General features: G+C 36.7%; 2 protein-coding genes across 5 annotated transcripts in view; one reads left to right on the forward strand and one right to left on the reverse strand.

The window, feature by feature from the left end:
- The window catches only part of cped1 (cadherin-like and PC-esterase domain containing 1), a 75,894-nt gene that overhangs the window by 28,803 nt on the left and 26,450 nt on the right, over nt 1–20,641 (forward strand). Inside the window, exons 5-14 of one of the 2 annotated variants that reach the window (XM_048156510.1) lie at nt 5,547–5,631; nt 5,722–5,872; nt 7,258–7,388; nt 9,690–9,762; nt 9,880–10,044; nt 10,692–10,796; nt 11,034–11,185; nt 11,845–11,894; nt 13,320–13,506; nt 14,397–14,565. In XM_048156510.1, coding sequence (XP_048012467.1) covers nt 5,547–5,631; nt 5,722–5,872; nt 7,258–7,388; nt 9,690–9,762; nt 9,880–10,044; nt 10,692–10,796; nt 11,034–11,185; nt 11,845–11,894; nt 13,320–13,506; nt 14,397–14,565 — 1,268 coding nt within the window. Of the gene's footprint in view, nt 1–5,546; nt 5,632–5,721; nt 5,873–7,257; nt 7,389–9,689; nt 9,763–9,879; nt 10,045–10,691; nt 10,797–11,033; nt 11,186–11,841; nt 11,895–13,319; nt 13,507–14,396; nt 14,566–20,641 lie in introns of both variants that reach the window. The other variant, XM_048156509.1, reaches the window with a different exon arrangement.
- Nucleotides 1,437–3,257, reverse strand: LOC125245776 (alpha carbonic anhydrase 8-like). 3 transcript variants are annotated; one of them, XM_048156517.1, is made up of 3 exons: nt 3,091–3,257; nt 2,243–2,290; nt 1,437–1,696 (listed from the first exon to the last, which is right to left on the reverse strand). In XM_048156517.1, the coding sequence occupies exons 1-3, from the start codon at nt 3,170–3,172 to the stop codon at nt 1,470–1,472; spliced, it is 357 nt and encodes a 118-aa protein (XP_048012474.1). In that variant the 5' UTR covers nt 3,173–3,257; the 3' UTR covers nt 1,437–1,469. The 3 variants fall into 3 exon arrangements, with proteins under 3 accessions (XP_048012474.1, XP_048012475.1, XP_048012473.1); XM_048156518.1 differs by having other exon boundaries at nt 1,437–1,663; nt 3,091–3,246; XM_048156516.1 differs by having other exon boundaries at nt 1,437–1,729; nt 3,091–3,246.

Here is a 20,641-nt window from a genome sequence, read left to right on the forward strand (position 1 = left end):
TGCTGCTGAAAAACGCGTTTTTAAAGACCCATGGAGGTCTGGATTGGACAACTCCTGATGAAACTCACCTGCATCTAACTTTCTATCCTAATCTTGAAGACCTTGATTAGCTTGTTCAATGTTAGCTTCACTTCCTGTTTCCTGAGATAGGCCTACCTTCATCTGATCGATTTTTCAAGGCAGCATAGATTTATCCTTAGCTGCCTTTAATATCCCACAATCCTGTGCTTTCTATACTGTGACAGTTGAGCTAAAAAAAATGGTGTCTAAAAGTTGCGTTTGCTGGCCAGTTTGTGAGTAATTGTAGGCTACATTTTTGACCAACATTTTTGGAAACACTTTTGATGTCATTTCTAGCGAGAAATTACTACTGTAGAAATATTTTAGTTCTCATCAAAGCTCGCGCTATATTGCGGTAGATTAAATGCCTCGGAAGTCTGTCCGAAATGCGTTTCATGGAGGTGCCTTCATGCACAAACACTGCCTTACAAGTCATTGCTTGATAAGGCAGCAAGTCGGCTACCTAGGTTTTCAGACACAGCCCACATTTTACAAATTGAAGTTTGGTTCGTTCACATCATGTAATTACCGTAATTCTGACTTGTGAAAGCATTTATCTAGTCTGCGTCTTAATGTGCATACTCTCCATGCTAAATATGTGACATTAGTAATTTTGCATGGGATCTCTAGACAGATTTTTGGGGTCTTTGTGGAAAGAAATTAAGTAATTTTGGCCTTCATGTTGATGCATGTGCTGTGTCTTCCTCAGAGAAGTCCAGGTGGGGAAAAAAAAAAATAAAGCGCTCCATTTTCAATCACTCATTTTGTACACAAGTACTAAAGAACTTAGTATATTAAGATAATTTTAAGAACATCTAAGTGTACTCAACTGTGCTATTGGGACACCATGAAATATGAACTTAAATGTGCTTTTAATATACCATCTCAGTATTTAAAAGTAATTACTACTAGTACACTATGGGTTCAAATATACCGTTAGTATGTAAATGTAATATACTGATAGTATATTAAAAGCACATTTAAGTTCATATTTCATGGAGTCTCAAAATAGCACAGTTGAGTACACTTAGATGTTCTTAAGTACTAAAGAAGAATTAGTATATTATGTACAAAATTAGTGTGCAAAAATAAAGTGCTCACTTTAAGTACATTGAAGTGTACTTGTTTTTCACCTGGGAAATTAGTGTGCCCGACTGTATCCTCTGCCTTTTTTTTTTTATCTCAGGAGTGACACAAGGGAGTCATGTGGCGTGCTTGTTGCCACTTCAGTGGTGTAACCATAAGGCAAGGGATTTCTTACCTAAGGGTTTAAATTGTGTGATTTTTTTTTTTTTTTTTGGCAAAACAGCAATGGAGAAGCAGTTTTTGGTACACAAAAAAAAAAAAAAAAAAAAAAAAAAAAAGCAGAGAGACACTTCACTAAACAGGATTTATTTGTTGATAATACACTATGACCGACATCCGACGTGTCCGTCACCATCATGCCCATGACCGTGTCCACGTCCAAGGACTTTTCCTAGGAGGTGTCCTAGGAAACCTCCTAGACCTACTCCTTGTCCGCCGTGGCCATCACCTTGATGGGGAGGTTGAGGACAGCTTCCGCCACACACTGGAGGCTGGGGTGGCTCGGCGGCAGGCTTCACAGGAGGCTTGGGCGGCTCGGCGGCAGGCTTCACAGGAGGCTTGGGCGGCTCAGCGGCAGGCTTTACTGGAGGCTTGGCGGCAGGCTTCACTGGAGGCTTGGGCGGCTCAGCAGCAGGCTTCACTGGAGGCTTGGGCAGCTCAGCAGCAGGCTTCACTGGAGGCTTGGGCGGCTCAGCAGCAGGCTTCACTGGAGGCTTGGGCGGCTCGCCGGCAGGCTTCACTGTATGGATACAGATAATCAGTCCATTAAGCAGCATTCAATATCATTTACAGCACAAAACACAAGCATGACTAGCAAGTCTTACAGTATTTTAAGCAACTCCCTTTATGCATTTTGTAAAGCCATCCTGTGCTTGAAACTGTATTATGGGCTGAATTCAGGTACTTTTGTCATGAGTATGACAAAATTATACATGTATAAAAAAAAAAAAAAATAAAAAAATAAAAAAAGCCAACTCAAATACTACATAACATACAGTACAAATACTTGTATATGGAGGTATACACTGATGTCCACATGCATTGCTGCAGCATTTCTCATTGTTCGGTCAGTCAGAATCACACGCACACAACTCACCACTCTTTTCCACTCCAGAGGTTTTGCATGGACACTCTTCTGGATTTGCTGTTAGACATGACAGAGAAACACATGACTGAATGCTGAAATGTCACGGTTTAAAAAAAAAAAAAAAAAAAAAAAAGAAAGTTGTCCAAGATGATCAGAGTAGATTTTACAAGATACTAATTCATCCTTCGTACTTCAAAGTTTCATGTTTAGTTCAACGCGTTACTTGTCATTTCCTTCCTCCAGAGCAGGCTCTATCAGAAGTACATTCTTTACGGGACGGCATGACCTTCAGCGTCGACGGACACTGACCAGACACGTCAATTCAAGAGGATAGTTAGGGAAGACCAGGGAGTGATGTAATAGTTTGTTTCAGCAGTTGTATGGCAGGGGTTTTGCTATATACACACACATGTCTCAAACTTAAATAGATTTATCTGCTTCTAGTCGAGTATTTATCACCAACACTGAACCATTTTCTTCTAGAGCTGCTGTACAATCAAAGTTGTGTTCCTGCCATCACTGTAGAGCTGCTTTGAAACAATCTCCATTGTTAAGGGGAAAAAAAAAAAAAAAAAAAAAAAAAAAAAAAAAAAATTATATTATATATTATATTATATTATATTATTATTGGTGACGACTAAACTAGTAGTTTCAAACAAAGAGCAGTTACAACCCCTAGTAGTGGGTGCAATAGGAGCACAAGGCTCCTATGACATGGACAGTTAATAGATTGTTCATAAAATGTAGGCTACTATTGCAAGTATGTGTAGACTACTATACACGTTTAAAAGTCATCTTGTAAGGACACATTTACGCATTTCTTCAGGCTGTAAAATCAAGTTAAAAGATCTTCTCACCTGCTACTCCAGCGTCTGTTGTGCTCAGACATGCAGACAAACACAACAAAACAGCACTCAAGCAGTACACTCGAGCTGTCATCCTCGCGATCTGCGAGCTCACAATGAACTCTGCTAGAAAATGTGAGTCAGGAGTGAAAACGAGGCACACAAAACTACACTAAAACGTGCTGCTGAGAAACGTGTTTTTAAAGATCCATGGAGGTCTGGATTGGACAACTCCTGATGAAACTCACCTGCATCTAACTTTCTATCCCAATCTTGAAGACCTTGATTAGCTTGTTCAGGTGTGTTTGATTTGGGTTGGGGAGTGGAGCGTTACGTTCACGCCAGATTTCGTAATAATTATCGAGCGTTTCTATAGAGGGTATGCACGTGACGTCACCGTCGACGATGTTATATATTATGTTGACAACTCATCAATTAAATATTTTCGATCTTATATTCTGCATAATTGTGTGTTTTTAAATAAACAACACTGACAAAAACTATACTATAAAACTGTATATATATGTTTTAGGGCTGGACAATATGACGATATAACATTGATATAAGTGATTATGCGGATTTAAATCTACCTATATTGTAGTTATATAAAATATTCACATGCAGATTTGCTTTATGTATTTCCCCACCGTCGAAGTCAGGCACATATAGGCCTAAATGTCATGAAACACGACTCCTGGCTGCATGTCGATATTCATGGATTAGTTTTTATTTGACAAGTTGTAAGGAACACATTCAATTCCAACCTTTAGTGTAATTCGTTAGTTTTACTCGCGTTTTGTTAGTTTCCTCTACTAAATCCAGTCACGCAGCAGGTTCTTTTGCCACGCAGTCCAGATGAGGGAGCGCGTTTTCGGCGGGAAAGTGACGTCGACGAATACCCTCTATATTCAACAATATCAACGCCTAAATCTAGCCTGCGTCTTAATGTGCATACTATACATGCTAAATATGTGACATTAGTAATTTTCAATACCATTTAGGGCGGATATAGGGTGGATAATATGCACAGGCCAGAAATTTCTGAAAGCTAAGACTTTACGACTGTAAATTTGTTTTGGAGTTAATAGTGCAAAAGAAAAGTATAATATGTAAGTCCCAGGACGTGAACAGCTCCAAGTATACAGTATGGACATGTCTGTGGAAAGAGAAGAAATTGCAGAATATTCTCAGCATCTGTATGTTATTTGCTTTTATTTCATCATGAATCTGAGAGGTGAAGTAGTGCTCATATCATCTGTATAGAAGCAGAATATATATATATATATATATATATATATATATATATATATATATACATAATTGCCTTTGCTGTTTTATATTTGCTTTTACTGTCTTTTTTAAAAGTTAATGGCACATAATATGTTACTAACATTCATTTTAAATGGAATGGATTCATTTGGCCTATTTGATTTGTTAGATTGTTGGATTTGTTTTTGTTTTTGTATTTGTATGGAACAATGTGTGCTGGTTTTGACCAGTTCTCCCTGGAAGAAGAGATTATGATATCTCAATGGGATCTCCCTGGATAAATAAAGGATAAATAAAATTCATGACTAAATTGGTAAATATTTTGACATAGAGGAGTATAGATTGTATAATTTGAAACAAAGAAAACTTGGAAACTCAGAAAACTCTGTATTCAATATATATTCTTAAAAGCAGAATTTATTTTAAAACTAAGAGATAAAGAATATTATTTTTCACTGAAAAGAATGATGCTGAAATTTCAGCTTTGCCATCACAGGAATAAATTGTATAAAAATAGAACTAGAAGATGGATATTTTAAGTTGTGATTTTCATAATATTACTGTTTTTACTGTATTTTTGATCAAATAAATTCAGCTTTGGTGATAAGAGACTTCAAAAACACTTCATCTACCTTGTTTTAACCAAATTCTGAGGCAAAATTGCACACCTTTTTCATGGAGAAAGGAATGCATTGTGATATTGAAAGTCATTCCAACAGGGCAGATGAACCAAGGAAAATGTTAATTATAAATAAACCTGGACTTTTTACCCAATATTTGTGTGTGCTGTGAATTTAAATGACTAGCATGCTGTTAGCTTGGCACCATGCTAACATCAAATTCCATTTAAATCATTTATATTCATAGTCTCTTGTGCTTTTCATGTTTGTGTAGTGCATTCAAACCAGTCATTTTTGAGATTATATGGCTGCTTTGTATCAACAGTTAGCAGTAAGGCAGCTCACTACGTTTAAGAAAAGAGCTTCAGTTTATCACAGAATCAAAACCTACATGTGAGAAATGTGGTAAGACTCAATGATTCTCTATCATGGGATCTCTAGACAGATGTCTGGAGGTCTTTGTGGAAAGAAATTAAGTAGTTTTGGCCTTTATTTCGATGCATGTGCTATGTGTCTTCCTCACAGAGAAAATCAATGTGCCTGACTGTATCCTCCTCTGCCTTCTGTTTTTCATCTCAGAAGTGACATTGCCCATACGTCCTTCAGCCTGTGCTTTTTCCTCATCTCCACAAGAGGGAACCCCAAATACTGCTGAACATCAACAGTAAGTCATGCCACATCTGAGGGAAATGACCAACCAAAAATGTTGCGAAGCTGATTTTCTCTTCAGAGTTGTTGTGATTGTATCCTACAGGAGGAAGCCAATCACACACTCAGACAATCAGAGCCTGAATGCCACCGTTAATGTATACGTTCTGGTCACCTCGGCAACACCCTTGACCGCTTTTGTCCACCGCACAGCCTTGGTTAAAACCCACCTGGATGAAACTAGTTATGCTATTGAGGTAAGGAAACATTTTCCTTTGAGTGAGAGCTTTAAAACAGTTACAGTTTAAATAAAACAATATCCACGTCTCAATACTCAAATGAGTTTAGAAATCATTATTAGGTGCCTTTTAGCTATTTTGATAAGCATTTATATTTTTAAATCAGATCAGATGTGATTTCTCCAGTCTTAATATTGCAGTTTGTATCCCTGTGCTGCAGTTTACTGATGATGAAGGCTTGGCTAAGCATTTATATCCCATGTGATGTTTATTAGGCCTCCACAGCTGTGAAACACTGCTTTCATTACAGCGTGTGTGTGTGAGTTTGTGTGTATGTAATGCCAGATTACTGAAGAGGCTTCAGTCAGAGTCTTGTAAACAGCTGGAGGGCACATTGAGATCTAATAAAAGACAGATCATGTTTACTGAGTTTCAATGGTTGATAAAAGAGTCCTGACAAACAAGCAGATCACTATAAAGTCTTCATAAAAGTCTGCTCATTCCCTTTTGGTTCTTGTGTGTGTGTGTGTGTGTGTGTGTGTGTGTGTGTGTGTGTGTGTGTGTGTGTGTGTGTGTGTGAGAGAGAGAGAGATCACTATCTAATGCAAAACTGTCTTGCACCACTTCCGCTTGTGTGCAACAGTGTGTCATTGTGACAAAATCTCCCTTTAGTGACGTTCTCATTAAATAAATTAATAATATAATTGTCAAGATATAATTGATTTTAATGTGGTAGATCCTCATTAAGATGGTTTAGTACACGTTTTGTGTGGTGTAGTAATGTTATTACACAAATGGAAACAATTGTTCTTCTACTGCCCTCTAATGGTACTGTGGTGTCATTACTCTTCAGCTGGGCTCATCAACTTCTGTCTGTTGTACTGCTGTACAATGGAACGGTTTCTCTCACGTGACTTAATGTTTTGATACTCAAATCTCTCACAAAGTTAACTTACCAAATGCATATTTAACTTTTTACTGTGCACTAAATGATCTTGAAATCAAACATTGAGATTTAATAAAGTTACTATTAACTGCATAAGCTGCATGAACTTACACATTCTGACTTTAATTAAAACATTTTTTTAATGAATTTGTACCGTAAACTTTCAACAAGTTTTAGTATGAATTGTGTCGCCACCTAGTGGAGATTGAGTTATTAAGGATAAAGTTGTCTCTTGTCCAATGTGGAAGAGTTTTTGTCTGCGGTTGTATGCATGTCACTGTTAAATCATTATTGATGAACAGGTTTTGTAGCATAGAAATTGAAGTGTTCTGCTCAATCTGTTTAGAGAGACTGAGAAGATGCTGAATGATGGAGTGATGAGATCTCTCTGTTATTGATGCTCTTCATCTTTGAGTTTATGTACTATGTCACTGATTTAGACCTCTCTCTCTTTCAGTTGCAGGTATTCTTTAGAGAAAGACTGGGTCTTTTGCTCTCTTATCAAGCCATTGATCACATGAATCACGTCATCAGCGACATCCTGAAAGCTGCCCTATTATCCACAAAGGAGAGCAGCTCTTCACCCAGGTTATAAACACATGTCATCCAGAAAATGCCCAAATACTTAAATTTTAAAAAGTTTATCTGTTGTTGTTGTTATATAACAACAGATTTAACAGATTATAAAAATATTGGTAACGCATTACAGTAATATAATACAATAATATAGTGCGTTAACTAGCAATGATCAATATATTTGTTGGGGAAAGTTACTTTTAAAAGTAATTCATTACAATATTGTGTTGCCCACTAATAAAAGTAACTAATTGCATGACCTAGTTACTTTTTTTGAAAAGTAATGTTACATTACTTTTGCGTTTCTTTTTCTCATCTGTGCTGGGCTTGCTTGTTTGTTTTTAATAACTAAAATAAAATAAAAGTTCAGATGCTCTAAACGTTACCTACATCAAAAATGAGATAATGATATTGAGCGAATGCTCTCCGCACATATATACGTTCATCAAATACTTTCACTTCATATCTGCTAAATCCCAGCCTCAGCCCATTCAGAAATACCAGTTCGTTGGTAGAAACCACTAAACACCGATTCCCTTTGTCAACAAAAGCCTCTAAGTCCACAGAAGAACCAATCGGAAGATGCGAAGCAAATCATATGATTGTTTCAAGATGAATGACGATGTGCGTATGAGCCGGCTTTCAGTTGGCAAGGTGCAATTTTTTATCATCATCGTTACAGTGGCAATGACAGGATTTCAAGAGTAGCAAGTAAACACAACAGTGTTCCTTGTGCTGCTGTAAAACTGACAGAAACTGGCGTTTTACTATGTCTTGTTGTCCAAAGAGATGGACTTGAAGGTTTTCAAGAAAAAAAAAAAGAAAAAGAATTGATGACATTTTTGAAAATAAGGCATTTCAATAACCTTTTCGTTGCTATTAAAGTGAAATTACTGAACCTAAACATAGGAGACTGGTAAAAAATGGTCATTTAAAAGAAAACATGTCAGACGGTGTTAAAGGTATGGAAGAGAATTAGGGCCAAGCAATAATAAAAAAATAAAACCATCTCGAGATTAAAGTTGTTAAATTTCAAGAAAAAACCCGTTACATTTCGAGAAAAAAGTCAAAATAAAATGTTGAGAATAAACTCATTAAATTACGAGAAAAATCGTGTTAAATTTCAAGAAAAAAGTCGAGATAAAATGTTGAGAATAAACTCGTTAAATTACGAGAAAAAACTTGTTAAATTTCGAGAAAAAAGTCGAGATAAAATGTTGAGAATAAAGTCATTAAATTACGAGAAAAAAGTCGTTAGATTATGAGAACAAATTTGTTAAATTATGAGAAAAAAAGTTGTTAAATTTTGAGAAAAAAAGTTGAGATAAAATGTTGAGAATAAAGTCATTAAATTACGAGAAAAAAGTCGTTAGATTATGAGAACAAATTTGTTAAATTATGAGAAAAAAGTTGTTAAATTTTGAGAAAAAAAGTCGAGATAAAATGTTGAGAATAAAGTCATTAAATTACGAGAAAAAAGTCGTTAGATTATGAGAACAAATTCGTTAAATTATGAGAAAAAAAGTCGTTAAATTTTGAGAAAAAAAGTCGAGATAAAATGTTGAGAAAAAAGTCATTAAATTACGAGAAAAAAGTCGTTAAATTATGAGAACAAATTTGTAATTTAACGAATTTGTTCTCATAATTTAACGACTCTTTTCTCATAATTTAATGAGTTTATTGTAATTTAACAACTTTAATCTCGAGATGGTTTTATTTTTTTATTATTGCTTTTCCCTAATCCTCTTCCGTATAAAGGTGATGATACACGGGGCAACTTTTTGAGTAGTGTCTCCGAGCGATGATACTTGGGCACTTTCCCATTGAGAATGGGCAACAAATTTTGATCTAAAGTATCCAGATAGAAATTTGTTGCCCATGCTCAATAGGAAAGTGCCCAAGCATCATCACTCGGAGACAATACTCAAAAAGTTGTCCCGTGTATCATCACCTTCAGAGGTTTATGCAATGGAACTCTTCAAATAAGCCTGAGGTGAAGGAAATTGAAATTCACACCTGTACAGTATAGGACGCAGCTCAAACAAACCTTTCAGCTGTGCAGCTATTCTGGACTGCAGAAGTATAGGATGAATGTAGTTAACTAATGTTGACCTTAAAAGTGTTACCAACATATAAATGTTTTTAAATGCAGGACTAAAACTGTGTCTGTATTTAATTTAAAAGCCATTGATTTGATATTTTCGTTTATTATCATTTATTAATAATACTTTTTGGTGTACTATATGATTTTATGATATATATGTTGATCAGCTGACTGTGTACATTTTTCTATATTTGTGTTGTTTCTTATAGGTGTAAGTTGTGTTTTCAGTTAATGACCTTCTCATTACACTATAACGCTTCTCTTCGTCCAGTGGTGGTGAAGGTAAGAATGAACACCCATCCATGATCTCCGAACGCAAGCTCTCAATATGACCACTAGATGGCAGCATATCAATACACTTTCACATTTATTATTTGTCCGCTCATTTTTCTGTCTCAGCTTCAGACTGATTTACACTTTGATGGAATGAAGGACCCTTACTTTGACGGACAGATAGCCAAAGAGTATATGCTGGAGGATGTGCTGAAACTGCTTTTCCCAGTATGCAACAGTGAGGCTGTGGAGCCCAGTTCACCACTTAACATGCAGGAAGAGACCCAAAAGGTAAAACAGACATCAGTGTGTCCTAATATTACCAAATATTAACAGTTTATATATGTATATGTATGTGTATGTGTACTGTATGTATGTCCTGACTCCTGTCAGAGTGGATATAGACACGTTTACAGAAAGCTTATTCTGTGAAAAGGAATAAAGTGTCCAATAACAGCTTTTACCGAGATGAAATTTGCATTCGGCCAGTCGTATGATCTTAACATGTTTTCCCCCATGAGGCAACTTGCTCCATATAAAATAAAACCTCTTTTTTAGACCACTGATATAACAACTGATATGTCTTTTCGTGTGAGTTTGTGATTTTAAACATATGTATATTTAAAAGGACATTTATGAAACACGAGTAGAACTAATTTTATAAACCCATTCCCATAATCAATGCATTCAATTCAGTCCAAAAAATGGTTTCATAAAATAAATTGATTCTGCTTGTGTTTCAAGAATGAGGCCTATTTAATAAAAAGTGAATTAAAATGTCAAATAAGTCATTTTCCATGCCTTACAAACAGTCAATTTGATTTTATTTGGTTCAATTTCCTTGTCTTCTTTGTTGCTTTGTAAAATACAGTCAATTTTTTCCATGCACATCAATAGTTTTTATCATTGTGGCCTAATTATTTGAACCCGTGCTGCAGTACGGTGTCTGTGAGGGGCCAAACGGTCTGTGTCTGCCTCAGGATGAGATGCATTTACTGCGGCAGTTTAATCAGCACCTTAAGAGACCAGGACCCTTTCAGCTGGTAAAGACACATATTATGCACTTTTAAAGATGCTCATACTGTATAGTATCTATGACTTCAATGCTTATTAATACAGATAAACAGGCATAAATGTAACTGAATTTGACTTCGTGCAATGTTTAATCAGATTAATACATGTCTGAGGATCTTTCCGTGTAAACTTATAACATAATAAATCTATATGTCCTTGTTGTGCATTTTTGTCTGTTTATAAATCATGTGTGTGTGTGTTGGCAGCTGTACCCTATATCTTCTCCTCCTGATGATCTCTGCCATGATCTAATCCAGAGAGAGTCCCACAGCGCACAGGATTATGGATGGAGACCAGCTCTCATGGCCCTGCTCCAAGAGCTCAGCCTTTACTACACGAGAAGACATCAGACTGAAAGGTTACACTCACACAAACACATACTTGCACAACATGACACATTTGTAGATTCCCCAGATCATATCATCAAGACTTATTCTTTCTCCAGCGATGAGATGAGTTATGCTGCAGGCGTAAAATTCTGCAAGTGTCCGGAGATCATTTCATGCAAAACATTATTTTGTGTTCAGTCATTCTTAGTGATGTCCTGTTTTAAGCCTGTGGTGCTTTGGGTCATCTGCAGTCCAGTCAAAACATTTATTTTTACAGTCTTTCTCCCACAATATCTCCCAAACCTCCTGATGTCTTCATTTTATATATTCCTTTTTTTCCTTTTAATGTTCTCACTCTCGCACACCATGTCACTGTAAAGAAACTTAAGAAAATCCAAAGCCCTATTGAGTGAATTATTCTCTTTTAGTTATTTATATATATATATATATATATATATATATATATATATATATATATATATATATATATATAAAATTTTGTATATATATATATACAAAATTTTCATATAAAATGAGGAGGGAAAAGTCATAAAAGGCTTGCTTTTTCTATTCCTGGAAAATAATCTGCAAATGTTCCATTCTTTCAATCACCTGAATCCATAAACCATTTTAGAGCACTTGTTGAGTTTTCTACTTCTAATCGCTGTACTTTCTATAATTCCAGCAGCTTGGATGAGCCAAAGAGCCCAGAGCCATCAGATTCACTGTCAAGAAAAGGCAAGTAGCATGTGCTAACATTTAACCTGACTAGAAGAATTACAAATACACATTTGATTTGTTATAATAGCACCGACAGTTTTTACTTAATAAAAATACATTTATCAGTAGCTATGTTTCCATCCAAAGTTGTGAATTTAACTTGTGTGCAAATTTGGAATATCGCATAAAACATTAGCGAATAAAGCAGTTTACATCCAGTGAGTCAAAAAAAATGTCATTTCCTGATAAACTGGCGCTAAATATCACTAAGAAAAATGGAAGTTGCTTCAGCAGAAGCCACTCTGTATATTAATTTTGTATATAATAAATTACTTGCGCCTTAGAGCGTGCAGATGAAACACAATAAACGCTGTCGTTGCATTCAGATGCCTGGTGTTTGTGAAAGCAATTGTGTGAGGCACTTCTGGGAGGGAATTATACTGAACCACTTTAATGACAGACTTTGCTCAGGCAATACAGAATGACCAAAACAGCATTTCAGATGCTGTGCAACATCACAAAGTCACATGTCTTTTTTGATGCGCATCAAGGAATTTTTTTTTAAAAGTGTTTCCATTGTAGTTTATGTTCATGTTTTCGCATCGCATAAAAAAATGTATCCTGCTCATTTGCATTTTTAGAATTTATGCGCATCTTGGTGTTTCAGCTTTTATGCAATATTCCAAAAATGCGCATAAAAATAGGTGGATGGAAACATAGCTAGTGTAATAACTGCTGATAATCAGCAGTGTTGGTAAAGTTACTTTTACAAGTAATGCGTTACAATATTGCATTACTCCCTAAAAAAAGTAACTAATTACGTTATTTAGTTACTTTTTATGAAAAGTAATGTGTTGAAGGAAATGCAAATTCACGCCTGTACAGTAGAGGGCGCAGCTCAAACAAAGTGCAGCACTCTTCAACAATGAAAACAAAAAATGAAAAACAAATGTGATGTTTATCTAAAATCATTTTTGCTTATTAGTACGGTTGAATTGAATCAGTGAAGTTGAGCAGCAAAGACGTTGTTTTATAAAGTGAGATTAAATACATAAAGTATATTTGTGTAATTTAACATTTAATTATTGCAGGTTTGCTTAAAATTCTGAGATTGCATTTCACTGTTTTTATTCATTTTGAGGAATACTGAATCTGTTTTTGTGCAAGTGAGATGCTTGTTCACATTTAGTCTAGAACTATAATAATCATTAGTTCACACAGCGCACACAACAGGAGAGCTGTCAGTCAGTAAATGGGAAAACAAAGTAACCTTTGTTACTTATTTGAAAAAGCAATTTAGATATTTTCTTATACATTCAATAGTAATGCATTACTTTACTAGTTACTTGGAAAAAGTAATCTGATCATGTTACTTGTAATGCATTACCCCAACACTGGTAATCAGTATAAAGCTATTAAAATCACCTTACTTCTGTTTTCAAGGGAAGTGTGTTGATCCCCACCTGAGGCAGTTGTACACAGACCCTCCGATGGTGCTGATGCCGACGTTTAACGCACGGATGAAGGAATATCGAGCCGAGGTTCCATTTGATGTGATCACCATTCATATCCGGCCAGAACCAGTCAGCCCACACTGTCACATTCACCTGGACGAGCATCATGGACCCAGGTAAACACAAAACTCAACGGCGTGTAGATTTGATAATTGTGGCATTCAAATTATTCTTTACATTTGGCATAAGAGATTATTTTTTTGTGGATAAAATCACAGAAACTTTTCTGTGTGGACTATGCAGCCATGCAGTCAGTGTTGTAAAACACAGCAGCTTGAGCTGGGGAAACAATGAACAAAGGGTCTGTGGTACGGTAGTGCCGTCGCTGCTTTTTTCTGGGTAATCAGATCTGGCTTCTTATGTGTCAGCTCAAACTTACTTCACTGTTTGATTGATTTATCAGATTAATTTCTGAATTTGCTTTCCCATGCCTGGCGAGTCACACACACATACACATTCAAAATCCCTGATTACTGTCTATTAGACTCAGTTACAGCCTGTAATCTCTAATACTCACAGAGGAAAAAAAATGCGCTTGTACATATTTAAAGCTGACCCTGACCCTGACCCAAGATTACAATAAGAATCTATTGGGCTTTTAATTGGTATTTAATAAAGAAAAGTTTAATGATAAAACTAAATAACACAGATGACAAATAACATGGATATGAACACTGTTTATAATGTTCAATAGTGTATATTTTAAGAATATAATATAATATATGTAATATAATACATGTATGTAGCAGTCTGGGCTGTCTCCTTTCTCAAGGTTTCGTGAAAGCACAGATTTATTTGTCCACGAGTGAGGGGTCATCTGTTGACTGGGACACAGTTTTAATCCTCAGTAATCCTCCTCCCCTGTCATAGCTAGAATAACCCCAAAAGTAAAGTGTGTGTGTGTGTGTGTGTGTGTGTGTGTGTGTGTGTGTGTGTGTGTGTGTGTGTGTGTGCATAAGTGATCAGTTATGCTGAGTTCCTCAGAACTTTCCTCTGTTTCCTTCAGAATGGCAAACTACCCAGTTGGCCTGGGCAACAGCAGAATCAACATTCTGGTGATGGACGAATCAGAGGTCGAGCCTGTCGTCATGACGATATACACTCTGCACATATATCGTGAAAGCAGGCCCAGTCTGCCAATGTTTGATGAGTATGTGATGTGCAGCTTTGTGCAGGTATGCGTGACAAACGCACACACACACACACACACTCACCAGCCCCTGCCCTAAACTCAGCAGGATACACTAATACACACATCTGTCTAAGAGGAATTTTTCGGCGTGCTTATGAAGTTTGTTACATTTTTACACTCTCAGAAAAATGTTCATGGCAAGGTGGGGGTGTGGTACCCTTTCAAAAGGTACACCTTTGTACCTTATTTCCCCCTAAACGGTGCATATTAGTATCTTAAAGGTACATAATAGTACCTTTTGAAAGGCCCCAGTGACAGATTTTGTACCTTTTTTTTCCTTCAGAAAAATCTATGAACTTTTTAAGTGGGATGTAAATTAATCATTGAATTGATTAATTTAAATGGACCAATAAAATTTTTTTGCTACTGAATTAGATATATTATTCCAAAATGTATTACAAATTTTCACTACTGCTCAAGGGTTTCTTTGGATGTCATGCTTAACTGAATCAAAGTGATGCAACAGAAAGGGAAAAAACGGAATGAGGGAAAATGAGTGAACGAGAAAAAGACAGAGTGACAGTGTTCGTGACTCTGTGGATCTCTAGCTCATAATGAATGTGTTTTATGGCTGTGTATCTCCAGTGATAATGAGCTGATGACAGCATAATCCGTAGGGATTCCTGTTTGGTTGGAGCTTCAGAGAGCATCAACCACTTTCTGTTTCAGGCATCATAAATAAGTTTAGCGTAAGTTACTGGCGTGTTTTCTGAAAAGATTCAGGACTTCAAAACTTGCCAAGCTGTGAGTTTTCTTAATTGGTAAATCTCATTCGCTAGCTGTGTTTTTGTAAAATGAACATACAAAATTAAACAAATTGCTCCATATGTTCTCAATTGTTCAGAGACGTGTTGTTAAAGGGTTAGTTCACCCCCCAAAAATGAAAATTCTGTCATTAATTATTCACCCTTTTGTCTTTCCAAAAATGTGTTAGACTTTCGTTCATCTTCGGAGCACATTTTTTTTAATGAAATCTGAGGGATTTCTGTCCCTCCATTGATAGCCTATGCAACTACCACTTTCAAGCCCCAGAAAGGTAGTAAAGACATCATTAAAGTAATTCATGTGACTCCAGTGGTTTAACCTCAATTTTATGAAGCGTCACGAGTGCTTTGTTTGTGCAAAAAAACATAATTTATCACTTTATTTTCAAAATATTAATCTCCAACGCACATTCATGCGAGCATCACAATGCATGCAACGTTGCAGTTGTTGTTGCATGAACAGAGATTGCATGTTGGAGATTAATATTTTGAATATTTGGGATAGTTAAGTAAACCAACTGATGAGACTGTGTCCTATGTTGGAGGACTCATTTTGGTTTTCGATCTTCAGTGTGTATGAGGATTGCAACAGATCCTTCTTTACAAATGACATTCCTTCATTTATCCCTTGATTCCTGGAGGGGGGAATGGGCTCGAAAAGCAAGCATTTTATCACGTTTCCCCGTTCAAAGACAAATCAAAAGGTTGTCTGAGGCCTTATTTAGAGTGAGAAAAACATATTCATAACTCTTCTCTTTGTGTGTCAGGGACACGATCCTAAAACCATAAGCAGCATCAGTATTTACTGACTAGCGGTCACATGGGTATATTCAGAAAACAACATTCTGTTGATGGAGTGACCAAATGAAATTCATATGTGTCAAAATGTGACTTCCTGACCTCATCCAGCATATAAATATGAGCATAAAGCTTGATGAATTATCCACTGTTTTTGAAAACATCCAGCTGGAATACTTTTGTTTGCAACACATCATCTCATTCATTCACTTATTTAAGGGTGACATGAAGTATTACCAACCACCTCTGGTGAGGGTGTCAGTTTTGTCAGTTTTAGGGAATTTTTTGTAGTTGTGATTTAATTGAACAATAGTTTAGCATTGCATAAAATATAGAGGACAAATCTTATAAAATGGAGGAAAATACCAATGTGTGTGTGTGACCGCCTTCCCTATTCAACTTAGGAAAAAAACAGAACTGCGTCAGTTTAGCTTTTTCCGTAAGTTGAATAGGGAAGGTGTAGGATGTAGCGTATGCTTTTTGAACTGCGAGAAGCATTGCACTTTCTTCCTAAGCTGAATACGGAAGGGGGTCTAGCGGAAGCTAGATATTGTACTTCATAACTTGATAAATATGGATTTTTTTTTTTTACACAAATGCATTGATTCGTTTCAGAAGGCCTTTATTAACCAACCGGAGCCATGTGGAGTACACGTTTATGATGGATGGATGTGGATGAAAGCACTTTCTTTAGCTCATACTCATTGGTGCCATTCACTGCTATGTATAGCTCGGATGCGTCAGGATATTTATTAATATAACTCTGATTGTGTTCATCAGAAAGAAGAAAGTCATATACACCTAGGATGGCTTGAGGGAGAGTAAAGCTTGGGGTAATTTTCATTTGAAAGTGAACTAATCCTTTAAAGCTGAAATATGTAAGATTTTTGCAGTAAAATATCCAAAAACCACTAGGCCAGTGTTATATATTTTGTTCACTTGAGTACTTACAATATCCCAAATGTTTCCAACTATTTGTAAATTGTGAGAAAATTGCAATTTTAACCAAGGCTCCGGGACGTGTGAGGAGTCGCCTGTCAATTGCATCATACCCGCGTTAACCCTCGGTCTGCCTCGGTTTCCGGTTTTATTTTGTAGAAACCATGGAAACACCAAAGACGCTTTATTTAGTCAAGGGAACATCTGTTTTTATATATTTATAGACAGAAAACTAGTTGTTGTTATATAGCTCAACACGTTTAGTAGGGCTGCACGATTAATCGCATGCTTTTGTCATGCGTGTCTCGTCAGTAAAGCCGGTTCTGTGATTAGCGGTAAATGTCCATCACCTGCTTTCAAATGGAGTGGCACTTAATATACAGAGCCGTAGTTCGCGGACAAGCTACGCAATATCGCGTTCGTAATCGAAAGCGATTCATCTGCTATTATAAACACGATATTGCGTAGCTTGTCCGCGAACTACGGCTCTGTATATTAAGTGCCGCTCCATTTGAAAGCAGGTGATGGACATTTACCGCTAATCACAGAACCGGCTTTACTGATGAGACACGCATGACAATCTCGTGCAATTAATCGTGCAGCCCTAACGTTTAGTCTTATTGTTTAAATATAATTTTCTTGATTTTATGTGAGTACCATGCTTTAGTACCATAGCATATTCAGATGCAGCTTTGTTTTTAGTAATAGTAATACAGAATTTTCTCCATCATACAATACGTTTTAAAATGAATTGCATGCCATTTATCAACACAAGCCATCCAGTATTTAATATGATATTCTAAAATCTTACTGCAGTGTGTAACAGTGTCTCACAGAAGCTGCCGAGCGACTGCACAGAGTAACGTTATAACATTTTCAACACTCTCAAATGTATCTGATATGATAAACAGAGCTGCGTTACCTCATACTCATGACCGGAAAAGCAGAAGCCGCGCCAGCGACTGTGTCATAATAAAAGTTCCTCTGCTCGTGAGGCGTGTTGCGCAGTCGCTCCAGCCGCGCGTTGTCGTCACCCACGTCACGATGATTGACCAAAATATTTGTCCATTCAGGTACCTGCATCACCCTGCTGAAACGAAAGTAAAAACAAAGAGAAAAAGAAAACAAAACACACAAAATACCATTCCCAAAAACAAACATGGGACGTAACAGGCCTCGTTCAACTCCCACAACACTCTGTCCTGCTCTGCTTCATACTACAATAACTTGAAAAATTGCATCCATGAACATGATTTTTTCCCGAGTCCTATCCCTGTTATTTTGCACCGTCCGTTGAGGTGGAGACCACATGTCCCAAGATTCTGCGCTCAAACTTGGCGTCATCAAGCTACGCCTTTGTTTTGAATAGGCCTCTAGCGACCTCTAGCGGACAGAAATCCTACATACTGCACCTTTAATGCATTGCTCATTTACCGTTAATTTATTACTTTTAAAAATGCCTATAGAAAATAAAGACATTACCTTTTTTCAATAACTTAATTGTGTGATTTCTGATTTGTAAAATATTTCTGACATTACTTTTGACTTTCAGCACAAATTAAAGGCACAGTTCACCCAAAACTAAACAAATCATCATTTACTCTCCTTTTCATTCTAAACCTGTATGACTTTCTTCTGTTGAACAAAAAAGATGATAATGGTTCAACTGTTTTTGTCTCTATAATGAACATCATTAGAGTCCAAAACATTTTATTAAACAAAAAAAAGTGTCAAAATATCTTCTAAAACGATAGAGTACATGATGACAGAATTTTTTGGCGAGCCATCCTTTTAACTGACTGTTGGCTCTAAAGCTAATTTTTAATTGAAAGTGTGTGCTGACTTTCAGGGAACGCAACTCCCCTATTTCTCCCCATCTCTCTGTTGACATATGGCTTGTGATTGAATGGGTTTTGAGAAGGAAGTTTTTTTTTTTCTGAGCAGAAGCCACAATGCGGTTTTAAAATTCTGGAGTTGATCCCCTACATATGATGGGTGTTTTTCAAGCCTCGAGGTGACATTCAGACATAACGGAGAAGATTGGCTTGTTGGCATCTGTTCTGTTGATTCATATGTAGATATTTTTATTTATGAATTTTTCCAAATTCAAATGTAGCACAATCTGAAGTAAACTCTTTCCATTTTTGTATTTGTATCTCACGCCAAAACACATAGGGTGGTCTTGAGGGAAAACAATGCAAGAGACTTTAATTCTTTCCAACTGCATATGCGCATCTTTTTGCACCACAATCCCTCTAAGGAGTGGTTCACACAAGCGCTAAAAACCGCTGGATGGACGGCAGTGGAACAGAACGCATGGGTCTCATTTTAACTTGACACGCCGTCATATAAACATGCCATGAGATGTGACACAACTGCGAAGACATTCGTATTCAGACATTCAGAATGTCTCTTTATCCTGCTTTAGGAGGATTACTGTGGAAAACATTAGCGCAGAAAGGACAGGGGAGGCAAGGTGGCAGCTCACAGGAATTCTTTTGAAGCTACAGCATGTCGACATCCACGTCCACCATCTGCCTCCCTCTCAACGCGCTCTCTGTTTGCCATTACAACCCTCAGCATCCATCAAAGCTCTGCGAAGTCAAACAATCACCCCTTTTTTTGACTCTCTGATGCCAAAGCAATTAGATTAGCAAATGTGATTGGACCAGTAAAGGAAAATTTCACTCAAAAAATGGAAATCATTACTCATCACCAACCCCAGTCTTATTTTGTTATTGTACATATAATGGAAGTCAATGGGATTCAAATTTCTTTTGACTGTAAGATATCTTCTTTTGTGTTCTGAAGAAGAAAGAGAGTCGTATAGGTTTGGAGAATTATGGGCGAGTAAATAATACCACAATTTTTATTTTTGTGTGATCTATACTATTAAATTCTTGACCCTGTCTTCCAAATTCTTCAGAAGACTTGAAATATCCCATGCAAGTGGAATGGACCATCTTTATTATACATTTATGGTGTTTTTGAATCCATATTTGAATCTTGAAAGCTTCTGAGAATCTTTTCCCTGAAACATGAGCCTCGGCTGTTTTGGTATGGTGGATTGTTACTTCATTCTCTCCATTCTGAGGCAGTTAATTGAGTTTGTCTGTCTCTTGTTCCTTCTGTGGATATTGAGGGCCTTCGTCTGGTGTTGTCATTAGTTAACTGACCCCTGCTTCCTAAAGCCCACTCCAGCTGAGAAGTGTACCACATTGTGTTTGGCACACTGGTGTGTGTATGGAGTCTTGTGGGTTTATGGAGTCGGTAATTAGGAGAAGGGACATATTCTGTGCCACCTTGGCACTGTAAATATACAGATGAGGTCTTTTTAAAATGATGTGACCTTTTCAATGCTGTATGGCTTATAAAACCAATGAGGTGCTAAAGAATGTAATGGTCTGTTAGGAGTGAGATTCTTTCTGTAGGGAAGCTGGCAAGTGTTGGACAATCTGATGAATGCTTTTTTTTTAAACCATGATTTGTCTGACTTCAACTTAAGGATGAAGAGAAAACCAGTAAAAGGTTGTTTAAAATTTCAGTTTTCAGTAGGGA

The sequence above is a fragment of the Megalobrama amblycephala genome, linkage group LG14 (genome assembly GCF_018812025.1).
Source record: "Megalobrama amblycephala isolate DHTTF-2021 linkage group LG14, ASM1881202v1, whole genome shotgun sequence".
In the NCBI taxonomy this organism is placed as follows: Eukaryota; Metazoa; Chordata; class Actinopteri; order Cypriniformes; family Xenocyprididae; genus Megalobrama; species Megalobrama amblycephala.

Bases quoted from the DNA above. Each gene is read 5' to 3' on its own strand.
- LOC125245776 (XM_048156516.1), bottom strand. From the start codon at position 3,172: ATGACAGCTCGAGTGTACTGCTTGAGTGCTGTTTTGTTGTGTTTGTCT. The intron at 2,291-3,090 runs GTGAGAAGATCT...CATGTCTAACAG, and splicing joins AACAGACGCTGGAGTAGCAG to CAAATCCAGAAGAGTGTCCA. The intron at 1,730-2,242 runs GTGAGTTGTGTG...CCAAGCCTCCAG, and splicing joins CTCTGGAGTGGAAAAGAGTG to TAAAGCCTGCCGCTGAGCCG.